This window comes from Hylobates moloch, unplaced genomic scaffold (genome assembly GCF_009828535.3).
Source record: "Hylobates moloch isolate HMO894 unplaced genomic scaffold, HMol_V3 SCAFFOLD_4, whole genome shotgun sequence".
In the NCBI taxonomy this organism is placed as follows: domain Eukaryota; kingdom Metazoa; phylum Chordata; class Mammalia; order Primates; family Hylobatidae; genus Hylobates; species Hylobates moloch.
The window spans coordinates 19,644,781-19,671,754 of NW_026652279.1; the positions used below are offsets into that span (position 1 = coordinate 19,644,781).

The window sequence follows — 26,974 nt, forward strand, 5'->3', positions numbered from 1 at the left end:
ATGAAAATCTGTTTTTACTGTTAGAGTATAAAGCTGGTAAAAGAAAATCCAGCAAGTTAATTTGATTGACTGATGTGATATGAATTTTCATTACCCAAGAAGAACCTACAGGCTAGCTACCATAATCACAGGACATATAGATGATCCGTACTACTCATTTGACATATAAACTGTCTTGTATGGTCAATAATCTTTTCTATCCAATTGAGCTGTAGTGTCCTTGTGGGCAGAGACCTTGACCCAAAACTCTTTGTATTTTGCATTTTACCAATTGAATCATGGACAGTCAACAAATATCTATTGACTGATTGAACATTAAGATTTTACTGTATGCCATTTTCCTTTAAAATTATTGGCATATTGCTTTCTGAGGAAGCCTATTTTATCTCTTGCTTTCATTTCTGTTTCCCACTTCCTCGCCATTGTGATTGACTGCACCCCTCATTAGCTGATTGTGGAGTTAGGAAACTCTCAACTCTACAGATGGGAACTGCAGATGATCCTTTTTAAAAATCTCTGCCTTAAGAATGGTAGCACTCTAAATAATAATTAGCAAGAAAGAAAATGTTTATACTGTTCTTACACTTAGGAGGAAAGACACTTATTCACAGTTATGCTACCACAAAAAACTTCTGAATTAACACTAGTGAAACGTAGCCTTCCGACAAAGTCTCAGCTCTGAAACCTGTGCTATCCTTTACATTATGAGTATTACAGATTCTGCACCTTGGCTTACTGGCACCTGGCTTCACTTCTGCAGAAGGACAACATGAAAAGCCAAGTTAGAGAGAAAGGAGTCACCATCAGGATGTTATGTCACACTTTAAAAGACACAATACTTTTAGAAGAGTTCATTACCTTTAGAAACGAGTTCAGTATTTGAAGTATGAAGACATAGATTTAAATACTGGCTCTATTGATTTCCAGATATTTAACCTTGGACAAGTTTCATAGCCTCTCATATTCTAATTTCCAAGGCTCTAATTTTGTAGAGGATGATGATGCCTGACTCCCAGCCATGTTATAAGGATTAAATGAGAAGTGAATGTAAGATCACATGGCAGGTCCACAAGAGATGTTAGCTACCTTTATTCTTTCATTTACATATCAGCTATTGATTGGCTGCCTGCTCTGGTGGTTCACTATTCTATGTGCCTCTTAAATGCCAATCAAGAATATAAAGATTCCTACCTTCATAAAGTTAAAAATCTATTTGGTGGGTGCCAGGAGGTAGAATTTGAATCCAAGTTTAAACAACGATAATAGTTAATGCTGACATACAAAACAAGCCAGTTGACCTTCACAGCACACTTGTGAGAAAGGTAGGGCTTCTGGCATGACCCCTAACCTACAAACAAGCAAACATGTTTACAGAGATTAAGTGTCTTTCCCAAAGTTAGGTAATTTGTAGTAAATCCAGGAAGAACTCAGTGTGCGTGAATCCATGTTTTCCCATTCTGTCTTGCTGCCATGAGGCCTTGAAAAATATATTCTTGGAAATATTCTTAGTAACTAGAGATGTAGTCAACTTGCTAACCAGAGGAGAAAAGCAAAAAGGTAAAATAGATATTATGTCCTTCGGGGGATTGCATTTTAAGCACATCTTCATACAGGAAAATAAAATCTTTTTAGGTATTTCCCTTGTCGAAAGTCATTCTCACCCTCCTCGTAGCCTTCAGAATCAAGTCCAGAATCTTTTTTTTTTTTTTTTTTTTTTTAGATGGAGTCTTGCTCATTGCCCAGGCTAGGGTGCAGTGGTGTGATCTCGGCTCACTGCAACCTCTGCCTCCCGGGTTCAAGCCATTCTCCTGCCTCAGCCTCCTGAGTAGCTGGGAGTACAGGCGTGTGCCACCACACCCAGCTAATTTTTTCTATTTTTAGTAGAGATGGTGTTTTGCCGTGTTAGCCAGGATGGTCTTGATCTCATGACCTCGTGATCTACCCACCTCTGCCTCCCAAAGTGCTGGGATTACAGGCATGAGCCACCGTGCCTGGCCTCAAGTCCAGAATCTTTAATATACCTTCAAAGGTGATTGGAGACCAGGCTCGTGATTTACCTTCCAGCCTCTTTCCCCCTCAGCCTGTAACTCCCAAACTCAGGCTGCACTGTGCTGTCATTGACATAGATAGCTGTGATGTTTCAACTTTGTGCCAGTACCTAAGCTCAGTGCTTTCCATGCATTCTCACTAATCCTTACCATAAGTTTGGCAGATATGTATATTGCTGCTATTTTATAGATGGACCACACAGCTGGAGAATGGAAGTCTAGGAATAGAGCACAAGTTAGATTCGGCAGACTACGCTTTTCATTATCTTGCACTGCTATAACTTGAAGGTTCTCACAGCTTCTTGCCAGTTCGTTTTCCTTGTCACTTGGCTCAGAATGGCCTTCGTCCCTCTTATTTATCCTTTAAGAATCAGTTCAAAATGGTAGCCCCTTTGAGGAGCTTTCTTGAAACTCCTGCCCTACCCTGCCTCCCAGCTCAGTTCAATGATAATCTTTTGCTTCCTTAACATCTTGTTCTTAATAAACTTACTACACACATTGCACCATATTATAATTACTGGGTTTATTAGCACCTCTTGCCAAGTAAACGGTGAGCTCCTTGAGGACAAGACCCACACCTCCCTAACCTCTGCAAACCCAACACCTAGCACTGTCCCTGCCACATGGTAAACACAACTACTTTTTTTGTTGAGCTGAATTAGTACTGTTTGGATACCAGCAATATTTTAATTCAGCAGAGTGTCCAAAACAGATAAATACATGACCAGGCCCTGCATGTAGATTCTTGGAAACCAGGACTCTTAAGGGAAAACTGACTCATGCTTTTGTTTTCAGCACTTTGTACTGAGGTCTTCAGTGTGACTGTTAGTATGAGAATTGTTTGAAGGGTTGAGGGAAGTTTTGTTCTGTGCAAGAATGTGAAAAAAAAAAAAAAAAAATCACCCTGTACAATTCTTGGTTATTCATCTCCTCCTGGCTCAATGAGAGAAAGCAACCGAGGCCTGTTTTATTGTGTGGCTTCCTTCTTAGGATTTATGAGTCTCATTCTTGAGCAGGATCTCAAAATGAGTGCTGAGTACACTACCTTTGCTACAGCCACCGTTGGATAAGCCAGAGAGAGCTCACAGCTGCAGGGGAGATCTATTGCCACCATAACTCTTGGCTCATCCTGCAGCTTTCTTTTTGACTCTGACAGAAAAATTGAAATTATGAAACTTTGTATCCTGCACCACAGTCCCACATGAGATTCATGAATCTTCAGCTCCCTTCAGAAAACCTGATGCTTTGGTTACCACTGCCCACTGAGAAATTACTGTCCATGACCCCATTATTTCTGATTAGCAGAGGTGAGAACCTTACCTACCTGAATGTAAATAAATGCCAATAGGATTCTTGAAATTCTTCATCCTTAAAAATCTACAGCCCTTAGTAGAACATGCACTGTAAATACTATCATATCATGAACTAAATCTTTATCATGTAGTTGGATGCATTTCCTAAGCTAATTTTAATTGCTTCAAGAAACTGCTTAACATTGTAAATCAATCCCGAGGTCCGAGATGACATTTCTCTCACAAAATTAATTATTAATACCCTGATCATTTGCTTAAGACATTAATAGTTTTCATTGATCAGCACATCCTGTTTATCTAAAATGGCCTAATCACCATGCATGTCAGAAGAGTATCTGAACATATCCAATTAGAGATACTGCCGGCTTTCTGCCACATCAGCAGATCAGAAGTTAAGAGTCCCTTTTGTCTTCACATTATATTAAGTCCAGCTTTATCAGAAACTAAGCTATTTAAGGGCACAAAAGAAAGGCAAGTTCTCTAATGATGGTTGTTCATTTTCTATTAGCTCCCTGGTAAACATACAGGCTTTGCAGTGATCACATGGTTTAAATTAACGCTGAGAGCCCATTATTAAGTAGCTTGTGTTGGCCCATGTTTTCGTGTAAGCCTGTGTTTGCTCACAGTGTTTTTCTTATAAGTGGGAGTAAGATGAGAAACTCCAGGTTATTTTCAGCTTAAAAATATTAGGGCTCCCACAGTGTGTACATATATCAATACATCACATTGTATACCATAAACATATATAATTATTATTTGTCAATTTAAAAATAATATAAATGTAATATATTTTTTACATGAAAGCTAAAATAACAAATTGAGACCACAGTAATATCTGGCAATGTAGGGTGCTGTAGAGTTTTCAAAGAAGTTTCATTTACTTAACCAGGAGGTTTCCCTTGAAACAAGATTCAGAGAGAGGCTAGGTGAGTGGTCTACCTAGGACCACATAACGAGTTTCTGCCAGAGTTGTAAATAGAATGAGGTCTCCCAGTTCCCTAGATTTCTGGTGTATTTGATTAACTGATGAATAGGTAGCACCCTGCTCATCTTTCAGACCCCAAGGGAAGCTCACCTCTTTTGTGAAGATTGCCAAACAAAAAGTTTCCTCCTTCCTTGATAACGGGATGTCATATTGCAATTATATGAAATTCTCGGTAACAGCCCCTACTGCATAAAGAGACTCTAGAGGATAGAGATTGTGTCTTGTTCCTCTTGATGGGCCCAGTGCTTCACCTTGCGTCTGGCAAGCAGAAGATGCTTCATATATACATTCACACATGGCGGGCTGGCAGGATGGGTGGGAGAAGGGATGAGTGGATGAGAGGAACTACAGTTGAGAGTTCTGTTCTACTAACTTCATGTTGCAATCCTTCAGCACCAGAGGGAAATTTGGCTTTACTTGAGTCATACAGTGTTTATTTTTTTTTTCTCTTGAGACAGGGTCTCCCTCTGTTGCCCAGGCTGGAATGCAGTGGAGTGATTATGGCTCACTGCAGCCTCAAACTCCTGGGTTGAAGCAATCCTCCTGTCTTAGCCTCCTGAGTAGCAGGGACTATAGGCATGCACCACCATGCCAGGCTGATTTTTAAAAATTTTCTGTAAAGGTGGCGGTCTCGCTGTGTCGCCCAGGCTGGTCTTGAACTCCTAGCCTCAAGAGATCCTCCCATCTTGGCCTTCCAAAGTTCTGGGATTACAGGTGTGAACTACTGCACCTGGTCTTAAAAAGTATTTTAAACTAATTTTCAATACTTAAAACTTAGGAGATTTTCAAAATACAGTAATATTTTCAACTTTTCTTTGAAAAGTTGTAGATGCCCCTGTAACCCTGGATCTGTGTTCCACATTATCCATCTGCCTGAGCTGAGAGGCACCTGTTCCCTTAAGCAAGGACATTCCCCACAATAACAGTGTCTGCCCACAGCTTCACTAAGTTACTTACTTTGTAGCTTTTGGTAAAGGTAATGAGTAGCCTCTCTTTACTGCAGAATTCTCCTAATTCAGTATTCTTGGCTAGCAGAAGTATTAGTGTTCCTAATCATGTTCTGGATATATCCAAATGAACCTAGTAGGCAGCTACTGATAGCTGGTTGGATTTCTCTCATTAGGCACTGGAGCTGCATACATCTATGGCACGTGAGAAGTGAAACATGGGGCAAAGGGGAAAAAAAAAGTTTGAATTAATGGGGTAGTCACAATTTTCCCACACGATATAACTCCGTTGGAAAAATTGGGAATTTCTACCTGAGGTCCACCAGTGTTAAGCCTATCTTGTTCTGTGGCAGTTCTGTATTTGCTTTTTTTTAACTAATTGGAAAATAAATAAGAACAGGGTCTGGACACAGAGGGACCTTGCAAAGCATAGTGCATTCCCCTGCCTTCAGGTTGGTTCATGCCTAATCAGAAACTGTTCTTGTCTTCACCCAGAAGCCACAGGGACACCTCAGCTCCAATCCCTGCCCAATTATTATTTGCAAGAAAACAATAGGAGGCTTATTTGCTTTATATTCATAATTTAACATGTCCCTTTCTTCCCCTCCAATGGTACCTTCCCAAAAGTGAGTTTTATTGATATTCAAGTAAAGATAAACTTGCAGAGACCACAAGGAGAAATATTCCCAAATCTCATTGTAATGTCTCTTCTTTCCCACAGATTAAAGGTTATACAAAACTTAAAAGAAGCAGCGATTCTATTCACTTGTTATTGGACTTGAAACTCCCTTTGACCTCGGAAACTGAAGATGAAGTTGCCATGGGAACTGCTGGTACTGCAATCATTCATGTTGTGCCTTGCAGGTAGAGTGTCATTTTAAAACTTTTTGATTTAGAAATGCCACTGTATTTCACACTAATTCAAAAGTGGGCCTTCACTTTAGATGGCAATGATAAAATCGCAAGAGTATATGCTACTATGACTAGCATTTGGTGACTGTTGAATATACCTTCCTGATGGTCTTTTAGTGACTCTTTTCATGGTGTTGTATCCAGAGATAGACACCGATGTTTCACCTGTCTATCTGGTCCTTTTAGAGTCGTTTGAGCCATTATTTAGTTTGAAAGTTGTTATTTTTGCTTATCCCAGTGCCCAACCGCACAGCGATATTGGGCAATAAAACTGATAATATAGTCTGGAGTGTTGCCTACTTTCATTTCAGTGGATGGATGTTTATCTGGATAGCTCTTTCAGTGTCTTTGTTGATATCACTCCATCTTCTGATACTGACTCTCCTTTTCATTTCAATGTACTACAGTTTAGTAGGAACTAGAAAGCAAAACACAGGAGGTTTTTACCATATACTCATGGCCAACTACTAGAAAAGGGATTTGAAAAGTTCAAACATGGCTGGGCACGGTGGCTCAGGCCATTAATCCCAGCACTTTGGGAGGCTGAGGTGGGTGGATCACCCGAGGTTAGAAGTTCAGACCAGCCTGAGCAACAGTTCGAGACCAGCCTGAGTAACATGGCGAAACCTCATCTCTACTAAAAATACAAAATTAGCCGGGTGCAGTGGTGCATGCCTGTAATCCCAGCTACTTGGGGAGCTGAGGCAGGAGAATTGCTTGAACCCAGACGGCGGAGGTTGCAGTGAGTCGAGATCGCGCCATTGCACTCCAGCCTGGGCAGCAGAGTGAGGCTCGGTCTCAAAAAAATAAAAAAAGAAAAGAAAACTTCACACATACTCTGCATTGCTTTCTCCATTTTCTGGAAGAGATGAGTCTAGCAGTTGACATACATAATTCAAGTGCTGATGCATCAGAAGTCCAGCATGCACCGGGAATTGGTTTGCAGCTTGGGCTGCTGTGTATCATTCCAGGCCCCTTTGAAAGGAGTCTAGTTGACTTGTTTTGTTATTCAGAGTGTCAAGTCCAAGAGGGATATCTGAATATATTTACATCTTTACAACATGAAGCAAAAATGACGTTTGGATCACCATTACTTTGATTTATGCATTCACTCAAATAACATTACTGAGTACCGTGTAACAAGCCAGCCCTGTATTGGGATCTGGGAATATAATCCTGATCAAAACAGACATGCTGCTGCTCTCTTAGAGCTCTATTAACTGAGTCCTGTAACTTCTGACAACTTATTATAGTAGATTATTTGCAATTGCTATAAAATCAAAAATAATAATGGTAGTACTAATATGCATAGATCACTTATTCTATGCTAGGCACTATGCTAAGCACTTGGTATCCTTTATCTAATTTCTTTCTTCCACGACCCTTAAGAAGCATTTATTATTTATTTTACTGTATTAACTATGAATATTAATATTATTACTGAAGCATCAAGAAGTTAAGAAACTTACACAAATTCACAAAGCCAGTAAGTGGTCGAGCTAAGATTTAAACTTAAGCCGACTATAGTCTTGCCTGTTCATAGTATATGATCTTTTAGTTGTCTTGCGGATTTGGCAAGTTTATGGTTGCAAATTTAGTTTTGAGATTTTTGTTTTCATTCTTCCTATGTTTTTCTAAATGTAGACCCTCATTTACTTAGACATCTTTTAATCGTCTACCTTCATGTTTCAAACTTCTTGCCTTAGTTGAGTTCACAACATCTTCCCCACTGCATGACTGTGAATATCTTGGCATCCCTCTTAGTGATATTATTTGTTTCCCCCATCTGGTCAGAACCTTCATCTTCCTCCCAGCAGTATGCCCAGGCTCTAATACCTCAGTTGTTTTTCTCTGGGACCTTGACCCTCCTAAGGGATTCAACTGACACTTCAGAGTTTTAACTTCTCTTAATGACTCTGGTATAAACGTACTCTTTAAGCCATAAAGCAGTGAATTGATTTCTCATATTTGGCCACAGCAAAATGTTTATTTAACCCAATGTGCTAAGTAAATATCAAGATATGAAAGGGTTGAAAATCAAGGAAGCCACTACTCTCTTCAGTAGTGTTTTGAAAAACTTGGGGGAATTCTCACCTAAGGTGTGTGTGTAACTATATCTTTTTTATTCACTTAGCTTTTTATAGAGAATCAGTGTATTGATTGTGAGACTTTTTTGTGACCTGTTTTACATGGCATTAATATTCCCTTACCATATGCCTTCTTCAGTGTAGGTAAAGTCAAGCTTTAATTAATGTTTTTGTTTTCTTGCTATTTGTCTTGATTTCATTAATTTACATAGCACTCCACTCTCTGAATTTTGATTTTTTAAACTGCTTTAGGCCAGGCATGGTGGCTCATGCCTGTAACCCCAGCAGTTTGGGAGGCCGAGGTGGGTGGATAACCTGAGGTCAGGAGTTACAGACCAGCCTGACCAACATGAAGAAACCCCGTCTCTACTAAAAATATAAAATTAGCCGGGCATGGTGGTGCATGCCTGTAATCCCAGCTACTTGGAGGCTAAGGCAGGAGAATCGCCTGAACCTGTGGGGGGAGGTTTCAGTGAGCCGAAATCACGCCACTGCACTCCAGCCTGGGCAACAAGAGTGAAACTCCATCTCACCAAAAACGAAAAACAAAAACAAAAACAAAACAAAACAAAAAACTGCTCATTCTTTTCCTTTTGTGTATCATCCATAACTTTTCTATACATCTTTAGTCTGAGGTTTCTTGGTGAGTTTTTGGCAAGGAATGTATTTACACCTGTTATGTTTACCATAATTAGTGAATCTCACGTATGCCTTTTCCTGATCTTTTTTTTTCCCCAAGTAAGACAGGACCCAAATATACAAGCAGGCTAATCCTGCAAAGGATGCATCTGATAAGATCTGTTAATTATTTGAGGGCATTTATTAGTACTTTATGGTACAATGGAAATGTTCTTTTTTGCCAAATGACTCAGTGTCTGGCAATGATTTTCTAATAAAACTATTGATGCCAATAATCTAAAAATTCAGTCACTATGAAAATTGGCTTCATTATTCTTCTTCTTAACCAATTTAAACTCAAGATCATAAAACCCTACTACCCAAAAAAGCAAGGCAGCTAACAAATGAGTAAAATGCTCTTACAGAAGTAAAAGTGTACAGTGCAACAGGGAATGCTAGTGACTGTGGAAAACTAGAAAACAACATGCCCCACTAAAATATTATCTGTGCCCGGCTCTAATCCTTTGTGACAGGTCTCCCAGTTTTTTGTTTTTAATCTATAATCTCCTAATTCTCTAGGATTTCCATAAGGTTAATGAATAAAATTTAAATTGGTTTTAAAAGTAAAAATAAAGAGTCTGTATAAAGCAAACCAAAATGGTCTGCAGGCTAGATGCAGTTCCTAGTCCACCACTTTGTGACACTTTATTTCAAATGTTTGCTTTACAATAAGCTATTGTATATTTTAAAATAGGTAGAAGAGAAGAATTCTAATATTTCTACCATAAAGAAAAACAAATATTTAAGGTGTTGGGTTATCCCAATTATACTGATTTGATCTTTTCAAATTATTTGATTATGTTAAATTATCATATGTATCACCAAAATATGTACATCTATTATATAAAAATAAAAAGTAATTTAAAAAATAAGACCAGGCACAGTGGCTCACGCCTGTAATCTCTGCACTTTGGGAGGCCAAAGCAGGTGGACCACTTGAGGCCAGGAGTTCAAGACCAGTGTGGCCAACATGGCGAAACCCAGTCGCTAGTAAAACACAAAAATGAGCTGGGCATGGTGGTACACCTCTGTAATCCCAGCTACTCGGGAGGCTGAGGCATGAGAATCGCTTGAACCCGGGAGGCAGAGGTTACAGTGAGCTGAGATTGTGCCACTGCACTCCAGTCTGGGTGACAGAGCCAGACTCTGTCTCAAAAAAATAAATAAATAAAAATAAATAAATAAATAAATAAATAAATAAATAAATAAATAAAATGATACTGCATACACTTAGGCCTTAGGGCTTTTATACTAACTTTCTTTTGTCAAGAATGCTCTTGCTTTAAATGTCCCCAGGACTCACCCTCTAACCTTCTTTAAATCTGTGCTCAAATGTCACCTAATTGGTGAGGCTTTTCCTGAACACAGTAAATACATTAAAATAGCAATATTTATTTTGACCAACATCTTCTATGCTTTTATTGCTTGATTTTTCTTCAGAGCTCTCATCAATATCTGAATAATGATATATCTTGCTTTCTTCTTTTTTTTTTTTTTTTTTTTTTTGGTGAGACGGAGTCTTGCTCTGCCACCCAGGCTGGAGTGCAGGGGCATGATCTCGGCTCACTGCAATCTCCATCTCCTGGGTTCATACCATTCTCCTGCATCAACCTCCCAAGTAGCTGGGACTACAGGCACATGCCACCATGCCCGGCTAATTTTTTTGTATTTTTAGTAGAGACGGGGTTTCACCATGTTAGCCAGGATGGTCTCGATCTCCTGACCTTGTGATCTGCCCACCTCGGCCTCCCAGAGTGCTGGGATTACAGGCATGAGCCACCGCGCCCAGCCGCTTTCTTCTTTTTGTACAAAATATCTTTCCCTACTAGACTGTAAGGTTTATTTGGATAGCTATTTCTGTCCTTTTAGTTCACTGCTATATTCCCAGCATCTGGGAAATGCCTGGCACATAGTGCAATTCAATAAATATCAAATGAATTAATGCTACAACCTGGCTGGTCATGAGAGAAAGAAACTAGACCTCCAATTTCAAGCTGTAGTATAGACCCTGGGTGCTTTGTAGTCACCTTGATGCTAACTCTATGGACTAGCCATCCTATGATGCTAATCCATACACATTTTTAAAAATTAGATGTAAATATCTAAAGTATTAAAATTGGTTTGTGTGCCTTGAAGTCTATATCTTGGTGCAACACTGCCTCTCCCATTTTTTTTTTTATTACTGTTTTTTTTTGTTTGTTTGTTTGTTTTGAGATGGAGTCTTGCTCTGTCTTCCAGGCTGGAGTGCAGTGGCGTGATCTTGGCTCACTGCAACCTCTACCTCCCAGGTTCAAGCTATTCTACTGCCTCAGTCTCCTGAGGAGCTGGGATTACAGGTGCCCACCACCACACCCAGCTAATTTTTGTATTCCTAGTAGAGATGGGGTTTTGCCATGTGGGCCAGGCTGATCTCAAACTCTTGACCTCAAATGATCCACCTGTCTTGCCCTCCAAAAGTGCTGAGATTATAGGCATGAGCCACCACACTGGGTCACGCCTCGCCCATTAACTGGGGTAGAACTCTTCCCCTTTTGTATTTTTCTGCCTCAAGTCTTTATCTGAGTCACATGCAAGGAAAACTATGGGGAGTTAACCCTGCCCTTAGGGACAGCCCTCAGCTAAGGGGGCATGAGAATCAGTAGATAAATGCCTCTGTCTCCTGTCCTTTGGGAAGTCAATTCTTAGGCACATTTAACATAATTTCTTAGAGGTTCACGGTTGGATTGAGTCTCAGTTTCCCACAGTAGCTCCTTCTACTTTTTTCTTCCTTACTTCTGCTTCTTAATATCACCTCCTAAATAAACTGAACTGCTTGGAAGTCCTGCTCTTAGCGTCTACTTTTAGGGGAGTCCAAACCAGCTAATAGCAGAGAGGCAGCTTAGTTTTGGTCATGTCAGTAATTAGAAAAAAACCAGGTGGGAAAAAGCAGCTTTAACAGAGATGACTGGAGAGTTGACTGTGTATGTATTAATAGATCTATATATGTATGTGTATGCATGTATTTGCATAATACATGCTCACAAACCACTGTGTCGTTATATCTATAAATATTATGTGGGTCCTGCAATTAGGGAGTTTTACTCTTTTTAGTATTTGCTTGTTTTATTGTTAACCAGATGTTGAGCAAGTCATTTTACCTAAGATTCAGCTTATACTTCTGTACAATGAAGGAGTTGAACAGATGGTTTTAGAGTCCTGTTCAATTTCAATAATTTACAATTCTATCTGTACACATAGTTTGAGAGGAAGATATGTATGCCAATAGGGTTAGAGCTCAGCCTGGAATTCTATTCAACTAATATGAAATTTCACATAGGTCATATGCTTTACCATGTGCTATTGATTCTGTTCACATTGGCAGCATTTGAAAGAAAGAAGAAAATGGCTGCTCCATATGTTTATGTGCAGCAAGAGGCGTGAAGACTTTTAAAAACTCTCTGTGGATGAGCGCAAAAATTTATGCTTGATACGTTCTCAGTTGATCTAGGTTTTAAGGAGGCTAAATTTATTCCCATCTCTGTGGTACAGTTTACCAACTTCAGCAATTAATCTCTTTTTGAGAAAGTGCATCCTCTCCAAATGCAAGCATTGTTGATTTGCTCACAAAATCTATGTCGTTATTATATCTGCATCTGGGGGCATGTAGTGGAGAAAGTTCTTGTATAATTCACAGGAGACATATTCTGAGATGGGTGAGTGTTCACAAAAAAATAGAGCAAGGAAGACCCTTGGATTTAATGGTCAATCACAGGATGTAGCTTGAATCTATGATAGAAAAAAATATATACAAACCTGCAATCAGAACACATACAAAGAATGCTCATTGGTCTTCAGAAGGCTTTTGAGGCTCAGGAAGTCTCATCACTAAGACTGAAGTAGGCTGTCTAAAGTTTGGGCTTATTCTAAGTCTGAGAGCACAAATACACAAAAGAGGAATTCCCAGTATTTGTTAATGTTGATGATAGGACCCAGTGAGCACCATTTTTCTACCTACTCAGAATATTTCATTAAAGCACATGACCAGCCCTCAAGCATCCTCCCTTTTATCCCCACCAGGATGGAGAGCACACAGAAGTTCATTTCAAGGCTTGACCTCACTGCACAGCAAGGTATAATATTTCAATTTCCAAGATTCTCACATTTTCCCCTAGAATAAACAGAGACACAGGCAACAGTCAAATAATTCACAGTTCTACCCATGTATTCAACCTAGTACTACCCTATTCTTGCAAAAGTAACAAATATTCAATTAAGACCAATAGAGAGCTGAGTGTTAGTTTTCATTTATTTACTGCAAAGCATAGTCCTATATTTTATTGTTTCTGTTTGTAAGAAAATGACTTCCCAGTGTATTTACAATCATGCTGACCGAAGCCAAAGCATGGATTTCCTGTTTGCTCTGTGCTCTCTCATAACTATGGCCATAAAATGAAGCCCACGTGGTAGAAAGACTTAGTCAAGAAGACAGCTAATAACTAGATTAAAAAGCAGTGACTCCATTGATGGAAGTTAAGGAAAAAAATAAAGGAAGTATACCCAGAAAATAAAAAACAGCAAATGCAAAACTTCTTTTCAACATAAATTTAAGTATTTCAGTCCATTTCACAGTGGGAAAATGTTAATCAGTAATGAAGGTGTTGAGGTAAATAGAGGAACTGACATCGATTTTATATCCCCATAGGCATGGACATACAGTAGCAAGCACACAACCCAAAAGTTATTAGAAATATTCAGTTTAAGACCTCTTCTGAAGCAAAATTGTTAATGAGTCCATTAGATATGCTCAGCCATGCTGGATGTCTTAACTATAAATAAAACTCCCTTACTGATAGAGTCTAGGACATACTGCATCTAGAAAAAAAATGGAAGAACTCTTTTGAACGAAACAATTTAGGAAGACAGGAAAAAAACAGACAAGTGAAAATCCAATTATGTATACCTAATGTCAACCTGCGTGATCATTCTCTGTTTAAATGTGGGATCAGTGATGCTGCCTCAAAGCTTGAGGATGACGGGAGCAGGAACAGTCTGGCAGTTGGTATCTTGCCAAAAACACCAGCTGGAGACACTGCAGAGCTGAAAGTCGAGAATATGGACTCCAAAATTACATAGATAGGTCTGCCACTTATGAGTTGTGTGATAAAGGTACATCATCCCCCTAGGTCATGGGTTTCTTTTTTTTGTCTGTAAAACAGGCAAAATAACTGTATTTACTTCTTTAGTCTATCAGTTAGGATTGAGAACATGCATATATTCTTTGCACTTGGTGCAGCATCTGATACTTAGCAAACCCACTGATTAATGAGCTATTTTTCATTGAGTAATTTAACATATGTCAGAGGTTCCATATGTGGGAACTATGTTTAACTTAGAACTAAGCTATTTAATATATATGTTAAATGTTAAATATATGTTAATGTATATGTTAAATGTTTAATAGCTTAGTTCAAAGGTAAACATAGTTCCTGTTGTGGCAATGATAATGATTATGGTGACAATGATGTTGATGATGATGTTGCCATATTAGTTTCTTAGAACATTAGTTTCTGGCCATTCTTCAGTGGTCGAAGGTTGTAGAACAGGGTTTACAGCACATCTGGACCTTATCTATACATTGGTGTTACAATAATAAATACCTATGAAGAACAAATACCTAAATTGGTTAAGCTTGTATGTGTATATGTGTGTGTGTGTGTGTGTGTGTGTGTATGTACATACATGTGTATGTACATGTAATTGTGGGTAGAGCACTCAGGAAGGTCTGTCTTAGTACAGGACTAAGTAACAGTTGTTATTGATATCAGTTAATATCAGGACTAAGTATCAGTTGCTGTTAATATCATCATTAGCAGCAGCAACAGCAGCAAACCAGTGGTGTTGGTGACAGCCAGAACATTTAGGGTCTGCCTCCTGACAGCAAAGCAGCTAGGACAAGTGCCAATTAGAGACATCCATCTGGGGGCCTGGCAGTGGGAGAGAGCTGAGGAGGTGTCTGTAATGGTACTTCCAGAAATTTATCAAGTTGTAAGAGGATAGGGTTCCAAACAGAGTAGGATCCAGTGGTTCAAAATGATGACTTTTTAAATGCGTTTTACAACAACAACTAACATAAAGAAAATAGCACATAAAAGCCCTTAATGTTACTGTACTGGAATATGCTGCAGCACAGACTCCATTTTCTACCATAATCTTCCATTCGTCTCCACACGCGAACTCCCCTTGCTGATTTTAATCAGATGTTTCACCTAAATGAAGAAACTTTGTTGGATGATGTAGCCCCACTTAATAATGACCTTAATTCTTTCAGTCCTTGTGAGTCTATAAGGTATTTGCTGAACAGTCTATTTAAGAAGGCTGTTAGGAATTAGAGACAACTGCAATAATAATAGTAAGAGTAAAAAGTTATTGGGCATTTATATGCCAGATACAGCACCTCAGTTTTGTATGCACTATTACCCTTAAACTCAAAGCAACCCTCTGGGAGAGGTATTATCCTAAGTTCATAGATAAGGGGTTACATGACCTACTAACAAAACCAGAGTTTGTAGAAGTCCAAGGCAGCATTTAAATTTAGATCTGCCCAGGTCCAAAGCCTGGGCTTTTAATTGTCATGCTATGATGATAACTATTGAAATTGAGTACCTGTCTTCATAAAGCTTACTTACCATCTTGTAAAATACTCTGAACCAATGGTTACCAAAATTTAGTTCATGAACCAGCAGCATCATTGTCACCTGGCAACTTATTAGAAATGAGGATTTTTGGGTTCAGGCTCAGACTTACAGAATTAGAATCTCTGCAAGTGGGTTGTCCTTGTTTTAACAAGCCCTCCAAGGGTTGTGTTTCTCCATCTTACCAGCCTGGGTTTCTACTCCAAGAAGACAAGGAAAGAGGGGAATTATTTCTCAGCTAAAGCTATACATTAAGGACCCTGAGGTCAGACCAGAATCCATTTAGAATCCACTGGTCTGACCTCAGAGACTTTAATGTATAAGGGTATTCTGATGCTCAGGAAAGGTTGAGAGCCACATTCAGCACTCCTGAAAGACAAGTAAGGCAGAAATTATCAGTATCCCAATTTTACATATGAGAATCTGAGAGCAGACTAAACATGCTCAAGGTTATATGGCTGACATAAACAGCAAAGCTGGACTCTAGATGTATTAGTCATGGTTGACTCAAAGAACAAGGTAAATACTGTTTTAACCTATCCCCTTTAAGACTAACCTTCACAGAGGAGAGAATGTCAGAGTCTTGTATTTAGAAAAAACAGTGAAGACCAGAGTTTTTTTCTCTTGTAAAGTTTGTTCCAGAGAACCTGCAAATTGCATTGACCAAAACAGAAGTAATTTGTACACAAATGTTCGTAACAGTATTATTCATAATAGCCAAAAAGTGGGAAGAATCCAAATGTCTATCAATTGATAAATAAGTAAAAAATGTGGTAGTCCCATACAGTGGAATATTACTCAGCCATAAAAAGAAAGGAAGTACTGATACTACAACATGGACAAACTTTGAAGATACCATGCTAAGCGAATGAAGCCAGAGACAAAGGCCACATATTGTATGATTCCATTTATGGACTATCCAGAATAGACAAAGCCATAGGGACAGAAAGTAGAATAGTATTTTCCCAGAGCAAGAACTGAAGGAGGATAAGGAACAACTGCTGTTGGATATATGATTTCTTTTTAGGCTGATGAAAATATTCTGGCATTAGAAAGTGGTGGTCACTCAACCTTGTGAGTATGCTAAAAATCACTTAACTGTACATTTTAAAAGGCTGAATTGTATGATGTGTGAATTATATCTCCATAAAAACAATTAAATATTCTGAGGAGAAAAAAGTACTACTGTCTCCTGAGAGACACTGTCTGCTGTCAGGAAGTTAGAGTTGCTCAGAGCCAAATTCCCTGATACATGATAAACAGAATTACATAATTATAGTCCTATCCCAGTTCTCTTATTTTACAGACAAGTACACTGATTTGTCCAAAGTCCCACAGATAATGAGTGGCATAATCAGATTCCAAGTTTCCCAAACTGTAATCCCAATCTGTCTTCCACTCCTCTGTTACGGAGCTTCCCAGTTGTGTGTTTTATAGTCATGGAAGGTGGCTGGGATGGGGCGGGGAGGGGCAGTCACTGGTCTCTTAGCACCACCCTGCCCTGCAACAATGTGCAACTTCTTTAATTAGAGAAAAGGAATAAAGCACAAACCTTCCTCAGAGAGTGAACTCTCTCATGTTAATTCACCTGAGGTGTGATGTTGGATTCCACCCCAAGAGCAGGGAGACTTAAGACTTCTGGAGGGAGAAGGAGGGCAGCCTCTGTGGTGTGAGAGTGATCTTGAAGACGCAGGATAGGCAGTCACTTCACCTATTTTCAATTTTGTCCTAGATTGGCATCCCTAGGAAGCAGGATATCTTTTCATTTCCTGCCAAACCTCCTGGTGGGCAAAATTAAAAATCCATGTTGAGTCTGTAATTAAACTTCCCCCTACCTGAGGGTTATGTCCCAGACCAATGCTTTGAAAAGAGTTCTGATACAACAACAACAACAAAAAGCAGTTTAATGGAGAAAGACTATCTGAAGAAAGAATGATGTCAAATAGATTTAAAACGTATGAATGCAGCAATATATATGTTGCTTGGGCTGCTTAAGTAAAAAGAGACAAAAATCAATCTAAACTCCCCAGTTTCAACTATATTGTTTCCACATGCGTGACATCTATACCAGAAAAAAATGAACACAACTAGAAATGCATTCGTCTTGGAGTGGAAACAAATGTCAAAACAAACAACTCGGGATAAACTTGAGCTAGAGAAGAAAGCTTTGCTCTGCTCTTTTCTAAGGAGCTTTGAAGATCTGGCCATGGTTGACGGAACAACTCATTGCAGCAAATATGTTACTTCAACAGGGAGCATTTCACAGATTGTCAAAGTTGTGTTCTCATCCCATCCAACCTATCTTGGGGGAGGATGAGAAAACCGAAGAGCAAAAAGATTAATTCGTTTGCCCAAGTTCACATGGCTAACTGCTTTCAGATACTGGGAATGTTTGATTTACTTGAATCAAAATAGTAAGAATGTCTTCCTGAATTGTACTTGATAGTGGTTTTCTAGTTACATTATAACATGTCTAAGCTCTATATAAATGAAAATGAATTTTATTAAGAGTGTTTTAGTATTTTATTGGCTTTGTCAAAAGATTTCAGATAGTGGTTTTGGGAACTTGGTGAATGCCCTTGCAGTTTTTGATACAGTGGCAGATAATATTTGTAGAAGATATGCCTTTTTAAACTCTAGAACTTATAATTCCTTAGAAAATATTTACACATTGTTTATTAATTCATTTATGAATAAAATAACTGTTCATTCATTTAATAATAATTTGTTAAACACCTATGATATTATTGGGTACTGACAGATGTTGGGTGTACCGAGATATCTGTGATTTAGTCTGTGAACTTAAGGAGCTTATAATCTTGTGGGCTGACACAATTTGTTTCAAACTCTGTTCTGCCAGATTGAAGTGAGAAATCCAGGCAAAATACAATGTTTCTGTCAATGAACCATATTGTTACAATATCAGAAGCTGCTGCCTTGGTACAGCCCACAGTGGATAAGATCATGGTCCTGGGGCTGAGAAAAATCTGGGTTCAAAACCTACCTCTAATTATAGTTGCTAAGTGTATGAGCTTGAGGAAATTGCTTAATTCTCTGAGAAAACATTTAAAATAGCCCAGTAACTGCCCTATAGTCAGCACTTAATAATGATGTCTATTGTAGTCATTTATTAATAGCAAAAGGGCATGGCCTCCTCTCTTTATCGCTGAGCTCCAGTGCAAGTAAAACACTTCCATCTACTTTACCTTCAATGGGTCCTAAATTACATAGTAGGAATAAAGAAAAAAGGAAAATTGTGGGAGTAGGAAGGAAAGAGAGAATGCCATAAGCTGCATGCCTTCTGGCTTTTCTGTCATTTTCCAGGTATCTATTCTTCCAAGTAGGAGGGTCAAAAGTGATGGTGTTTAGCTTTGTTGTAAAGTTGACTAAGAATGGAATAGGTCTGCTGGGCGCAGTGGCTCATGCCTGTAATTCCAGCACTTTGTGAGGCTGAGGCGGGCAGATCACCTGAGGTCAGGAGATCGAGAACAGCCTGAGCAACATGGCGAAACCCCATCTGTACTAAAAATACAAAAATTAGCCAGGCATGATGGCAGGTGCTTGTAGTCCCAGCTCCTCAGGAGGCTGAGAATCACTTGAATTCAGGAGGTGGAGGTTGCAGTGAGCTGAGATCGTGCCGCTGAACTCCAGCCTGGATGACAAAAGCAAAACTTCGTCTCAAAAAAAAAAAAAGGGAACAGGTCACAGTTTCTCTTGCTATCAAATAATCATTTGCATTTAAGACAAAGAAGGAAGAAAACAAGATTGATGCCTATTTTGTTTAATTATATTAGTCTTAGGGTAAAACTGTATCTTGTTCTCTACAGTGGTAGGTAGGTAGGTAGATAGGAAGTAGAAAGGTAGGTAGGTAGGTAGGTTGGTAGATAGATAGATAGATAGATAGATAGATAGATAGATAGATAGATAGAAAAAATGTATATAAGCACTTTTTTCTGTATTTTTACCAAGTCTGTTGGGCAATCTGTTGATATTTGAACTAGATAATTTTAGAAATAGAGGAAATACTACATCATTCACCTAATATTTTGTCATTAACTACAAATAATTATTATTTTACCTGATGTTTTTACATCAAAACATGACTTAAAAGTCCTAGGCAAATTTTTCACTACTGATGATGGTAATGATTAAAAAGTCAGGAAACAACAGGTGTTGGAGAGGATGTGGAGAAATAGGAACACTTTTACACCGTTGGTGGGACTGTAAACTAGTTCAACCATTGTGGAAGTCAGTGTGGCGATTCCTCAGGGATCTAGAACTAGAAATACCATTTGACCCAGCCATCCCATTACTGGGTATATACCCAAGGGATTATACATCATGCTGCTATAAAGACACATGCACACGTATGTTTATTGCAGCACTATTCACAATAGCGAAGACTTGGAACCAACCCAAATGTCCATCAGTGATAGACTGGAATAAGAAAATGTGGCACATATACACCATGGAATACTATGCAGCCATAAAAAATGATGAGTTCATATCTTTTGTAGGGACATGGATGAAGCTGGAAACCATCATTCTCAGCAAACTATCGCAAGGACAAAAAACCAAATACTGCAAATTCTCACTCATAGGTGGGAGTTGAACAATGAGAACACATGGACACAGGAAAGGGACCATCACACTCCAGAGACTGTTGTGGGGTGGGGGGAAGGGGGAGGGACAGCATTAGGAGATACACCTAATGTTAAATGATGAGTTAATGGGTGTAGCACACCAACATGGCACATGTATACATATGTAACCAACCTGCACGTTGTGCACATGTACCCTAAAACTTAAAGTATAATAAAAAAAAAAAAAAGAAAAGTAACCCAGTACAGAGGGGGGAAAAAAAAGCTAATGAGGCTAGGCTCAGTGTTTCTAGGAATGATGTAACTAGAACTATGTGACTTTTATCATATATTTCATCAATAAAGATAATAAATGCTTAAAAAAAAACAATAATTACCATCCTCCTTCCTCTCTGTTAAATGCTTCAAATACATTATATAATTTATACTGGGCTCAGAGTAGCTCTAATATGGCTAATATTGGTACCTCTGTACCTCTGTATTATAGATGGGGCAACTAAATTGGGTTAAGTAAGTGGATGAAGGTCACACAAGCATGGCCTCCCCAGAACCAGATACTTCCCACCTACTTTGTCCTAGTCAGCCTTAGCTTCAGACCTTACCGTGTTCCTTCCAGTGCAACATTCTCCATTTTTGTTGTTGTTGTTTTGTTTGTTTGTTTGTTTTTGAGATAGAGTCTTGCTCTTATTGCCCAGGCTGGAGTGCAATGGCACAATATTGGCTCACTGCAACCTCTGCCTCCCAGGTTCAAGCAATTCTCCTGCCTCAGCCTCCAGAGGAGCTGGGATTACAGGCACCCACCACCACACCTGGCTAGTTTTTGTATTGTTAGTAGAGATGGGATTTCACCATGTTGGCCAGGCTTGTCTTGAACCCCTGACCTCTTGATTTGCCCGCCTCAGCCTCCCAAAGTGCTGGGATTACAGGCGTGAGCCACCGCCTGCACCCCTCCACCAACACTCTTCTTTTTATAGTCTCTGTGCAGAAACTCAAACCATTTGTCCCCTGTCCCAGTGCCTCTTCAGTCTAGTCCTTCAATAGCGTCCTCCTCAGTTACTGATTTGCTACATGACTGTGGAGACAACCAGATTAAACTGTGTAGATGTCATTTCTCGTTGCTTTATTTCTGTAACTGCAACCACAGTATAGTGATTTCTGCTTTCCCTCCAAGAAGACAACTGTCCTCCAACACCCAACGTTTTATCTCTGAATTGTTACCTTATTTACTCTGCAGCCCCTACAGTAGCAGTCATTACGTCTCCTCCTGACTTACTCTGGTACGTTCTTTCTCCCTTCCTCCTTCCCTCCTTTGATTTCTCAGTCTAATTATATCTTAGCTTAGAATATAAACTTATAGCTAATGAAATTTTCTTCAAACATGCCTTCAAACCCCAGCTGTTCATTTCCCTCTGAGTTAAAATGAGTAAAGTTTTGATTATGTTTGTTTAAAATTCAGTAGGCTAATATATCCATATATTGAATCTATTCCATATACATTATCTTCTGTACTTCTTTAAAGGCAAATGTGAAATTCTCTAACAAAGTACTTCCTAGAAAAAAAAAATATGACACACCACTCTCAGGGGAATTATGATAATTCAAAGAACAAACCAAACCAAATTAAATTCACATCTTTTCTGAGCAAAAGAGTACATAATAAAAATGCAGAAGTATTGTTTGTTAGGGTCAACAGGTTTTGCTAGAACCTGATGTGATATTCTCTATAGAATTTTGTTGGGAAGTTATGAAGTACTGGTAAGACAGGCAAATATTATTTGCAGACAAATGATCCTTGCAAAATAAAAATTTTCAAGGGGAAATAAATTCTCCCTTATCCTCTTTAGTTCTTCAGCTGGGTTCTTGGACAACCTCTTTGGGAATGCTCTTCTCTCATTTACCTGAAAACTTTGGTTTTAATGTAATACTTATCTAACCAGATATAACCAGACTTGAAGATGATTCTCTAGATTTCTTATACCTCCCTTATGATTTCAGCTATGTGCTCGATTCAGTTGAATTTAAGAAGATTATCAATTGCATTTCATAATTGTTTATGGATTTCGTATTATTTAAACTTGCTCTCCAGTTCAGTAAATAAATTTAAGAGGAAATCAATATTATGAATTTTTTTTCAGTTATTAGAAATTACTTTTGAGTTTTAGTCTTTTTCTTTCTTTCTTTTTTTCTTGCTATAATTGTAATAGAAACCCAAGGAGTCTAGAACCGTACTTGCTACCTTCTGGTTTTGTGACTTTGATCAAATCACTCTGCCTCTCAGGATTTCAGGCTCTGCACAAGTAAATAATGAGATGGAGCACAAGTGAGCTTTCTAGGTCAGCATTTCCAAAAATTTTATCATCTATTTTTGTCCAGTCTCTACACTCCCTGCATTATTATTCACTTTAATTTTTTATTAACTATGTTTTTTTGTTTTTTTTTTTTTACTTGAAGGAACTTTATCACAGCAGTATCACTTGTTATAAGTAAAAAGTAGCCGTAAAAATAAAGACAACAGAAACAAATGTATTAAAGCCTGGCATGTCCTCAGAAGACTCTGTTCCTGAGCCTTGATAGTTCACCACAAATGTAAGACTGTCAAGTGTCAGAGAGGTTTTAAAGACATGCTGGCACCAAGTGAGACTTTATTTTTAGTTTAATCAGAAGAACTCAAAGAGAATTAAGTGAAAGAGGAGTGAGTTATTCTTAAGTGAGTTAGGTTTTGTTTGTTTGTTTGTTTTGTTTGTTTGTTTGTTTTTTGAGACCGAGCCTCGCACTGTTGTCTGGGCTGGAGTGCAGTGGTGTGATCTTGGCTCACTGCAACCTCTGCCTCCCAGATTCAAGCGATTCTCCTGCCTCAGCCTCCAAGTAGCTGGGATTATAGGCTCTCACCACCATGCCCGACTAATTTTTTGTACTTTTAGTAGAGACGGGGTTTCACTGTGTTGGCCAGGCTGGTCTTGAATGTTTGACCTCGTGATGCACTCGCCTCGGCCTCCCAAAGTGCTAGGATTACAGGCGTGTGAGCCACCACGCCCGGCCATGAGTTAGTATTTTTTAATGCCTGATCTTTGTACAATCTAAAAATTATCTCCCATGCCAGTGTTGTGCATCTTGCATTTTTGGAAATGCTAATGTAAAGAGGAAGCATCTTCCAGCTCTAAAAAAAAAAAAAAAAAAAAAAAAAAAAAAAGTGGATGCTGTAATGCCCCAGTGTAATAATAATATATTCTGGCAACAGTGATCCAGATGAATCATATTTTTGTGTTTGATCAGTTTTTCTTTCTACATTTTTCATATATGTAAATATTTGTTGTGTATTTTAATTCACGTACTAGGTAAAAGTTGATGTAAATCAGTTTGGGGCTAAGATGTAATAATGCTGTTGCCTTTATGGTTTAATTTAATGATGTTGAAAAGCTTTCTAAGTAGTAAAACTATAGCTCATTTTATTCCTTACCTCTCCCCATCCATAACAGCATGCAGTGAGTGACATAAAGGGGCCAGATTAACCTGTGAACTGCAGCCCTAGAACAGCAATGGCCTGGCATATGAAGTTATTGTGACTGGAGATCCTTTAATCACCATAGTATTTTGACAGAGTGCTGAGTAGTTGCGGCATTAGTAGTAGGAGATTTGACACAGAAACCATTCTTAAAATCTTAGGGAGCCCAGTTGGCTCTTAAAAACACAACTTGGAATTCCTTTAGTTTCAGTGCCTTATTTTTACCTTTCTTTGAAGTGCCATTTTGTTCACTGATCTGTTAAAGTGCAATCTTGTTTCTGTTTTTAGCCATCCGTTGCTATTACCGTAATAAGCCCAGTGTTTCAAACATGTGTGTCTTAGATTGTAATTCTTCCTTACTCAAGACTACTCAAGCCATTCCTTCCCTTCCACAAATATGATATCTGAATTGTGCAGGCATTGGAAGAATGCAAGTGTCATTCTCAACTTTTTTTTCACCTCCATAAAATAAAAACAAACATTTATGATCTCATGCAAACTTTTTGGGTCAGGAATTTGGGAGCAGCTTAGCTGGATAGTTCTGATTCAGGAAATTATAGTCCAATATCAGCTGGGGGCTGCAGTTGCTGAAGGTTTGACTGCGGCTAGAGCACCCACTTTCAAGTTGGCTCAGTCACATATGTGACTGGCAGGCTCAGGCCTGGTGTTGACGGGAGGCCTCTCTTCTTTTCTGCGTGGAGCTCCCTATGGCTGCTTGAGTGTCCTCATGACATGGCCTGTGGCTTCCCTCAGCAGATGATGCAGAGAGAAAGCAAGAGGAAGCCACAGTGGCTTGTTGCAGAAGTCACAGTTGTCAGTTCCATAATATTCAATTTATTATAAGCAAGTCATTATTTTCTGCCCCACACTCAAGGGAAGGGAAATAAGTTCCATCTTTTAGAAGGGGGAATGTCAAAGAATATTTGGACATGATTTCAAACCACCGCCATCTTTTCCTCTCCTTTGTTTTCATACTGGGACAAACTGTCGTCAGTTCTTACCTACACAACATAATATGTTTCTGGCTGGTCTTCCTTGATCTTCACTGCTCTTCCACTCTTGTGCATTTCTAATCCATTCTCCATGGAGAATCCCAAGTGATCATTTGAAAACACAAATCTATTATATCACCTTTCTTCTTTTTTTGTTTTGTTTTGAGACAGGGTCTTGCTCTGTCGTCCAGGCTGGAATGCAGTGGCACAATCTTGGCTGACTGTAACCTATGCCTCCTGGGTTCAAGCAATTCTCATGCCTCAGCCTCCCCAGTAGCTGGGATTACAGACACATGCCGTCACATCCAGCTAATTTTTGTATTTTTTGTAGAGACGTGGTTTCACCATGTTGGCCAGGCTGGTCTCAAACTCCTAACCTCAAGTAATCTGCCTCCCTCGCACTTTTCTGCTTGAGTGGCTTACTGTTACACATAGGATAAAATTTAGAGATCTTTTCAAGGCATATAATGTCTTACATGAGTTATTTCCTGCTGCCTTCTCTAACCTCATCTCATGCAACTCCCTCTGAGCTCACTAGAAATTCTAATCTTCTTTTCCATTACTAAATCATGTCAACCGCTTCCTAACTCAGGGCCTTCATACCTGCGATTTACTCTCTCTTTTGAATGGTCTTTCCCCTTCCTCCTTGCCTGTCTATGCCTGGCTTTATACTATAGATTTCTTCTTAAATACCTCTCCAGCAGAAAAACTTTTCCTGATAAAACTTAGATCGCACTGTATCATTTGTTTTCTCTTTTCTTAAAAAAAAAAAAAAAGCTGTATTGAAGTATAATTGACATGCAATAAACTGTAAACATTAAGGTGTACATTTTGATACATTTTGTCATAGGCATATAACTGTGAAATCATCTTCAATATTCGAAATAATGCATCACTCCAGGAGGTCCCTTCGTGGAGGATCCTTGTTATTTTCCAAGTTGAAAACAGTGCCTAGACCATCGTAATATTTCTTACAATTTATAATTGCTAATCACTTTCGTCTCAGTCTGTAGTAACTCACTTGTGCATCTCACCGTCTAGGCTGGAGCTCTATCTGAAGAGAAAATGTGTCTGTAGAGTTCATTGCTACATCTCCATGATCACATTGCCCAGATGTTCAATAAATTTTTGAATATATGAATAATTATTTGTATTATAAACTGATAAAGTCCCTTAAAGAAATACAAGTCAAGTGCTTAGATACTTTTGATGTAGTCTGCCCTTTGAAGAACTAGTAGATTTGTGAGTTTTTAAAATTGTAGCCTTCTGAAACTAAGCGAAAAAAAAAATGAGGTGCATTTTTGAAAGGCCTAAACGAAGAAAAATGAGGTCCCAATTTGACTGTCATGTGAGGGAGGTAAAGAAAAGTAAGTGTTGAATGCCAGATGCAGTAGTCTGCTCTTTATCTGAGTCGAGACTAAGAAGCAATCATTGAAAGGTTTTTATATTTTTATTTTTTGAGACAGGGTCTCACTCTATGAGACCAGGCTGGAGTACAGTAGTGCAATCATAGCTCACTGAAACGTCAAACTCCTGGGCTCAAGGGATCCCCCTCCCTCAGCCTCCCAAGTAGCTGGGACTACAAGTGCATGCCAACACACCTGGCTAGTTTTTTAAATTTTTTGTACAGATGAGGTCTCACTTTGTTTCCCAGGCTGATCTCAAAATCCTGGCCTCAAGCAATCCTCCCTCCCTGGCCTCTGAAAGTGTTAGACTTACAGGCATGAGCCACTGCACCTGGCCTTCCTTAAAGGTTTTCAGCTTGGCCCTGACTTTTTATTGTCTTGGCTTTGCCTCAGGACAATTAATATGGCACTGATAGATAAGAAAACATATGAATATCTTAGAGACCTGTACTTTACCTATCTGCATGATTTATGTCATTGCAAATAAGGAAGAAAAGTTAGGAAAAGACAAATATAATTCAAAGTGTTTAAGTTTTCTGAAACTGGAGGGTTGGTGATATGGTTTGTTTCTGTGTCCCTACCCAAATCTCATCTTGTAGCTCCCATAATTCCCACATGTTGTGGGACATACCTGGTGGGAGATGATTGAATCATAGGGATGGGTCTTTCCCATGCTGTTCTCATGATAGTGAATGGGTCTCATGAGATCTGATGGTTTTAAAAATGGGAGTTTCTCTGCACAAACTCTTTTTGCCTGCTGACATCCATGTAAGAGAGGACTTTGCTCCTCCTTTCCTTCCACCATGATCGTGAGGCCTCCCCAAACTCATAG

The 26,974-nt window shown here is 38.9% G+C and overlaps 1 protein-coding gene across 5 annotated transcripts in view; it reads left to right on the plus strand.

Annotated features, from left to right (window-relative positions):
* Positions 1 to 26,974, plus strand: part of CNTN4 (contactin 4) — a 991,759-nt gene that overhangs the window by 477,024 nt on the left and 487,761 nt on the right. For all 5 annotated transcript variants that reach the window (XM_032149528.2, XM_058437175.1, XM_032149525.2 and 2 more), the window contains one exon: positions 6,015 to 6,157. In XM_032149528.2, the coding sequence (XP_032005419.1) occupies positions 6,103 to 6,157 (55 nt within the window). In that variant the 5' untranslated portion in view covers positions 6,015 to 6,102. The remainder of the gene's footprint in view (positions 1 to 6,014; positions 6,158 to 26,974) is intronic.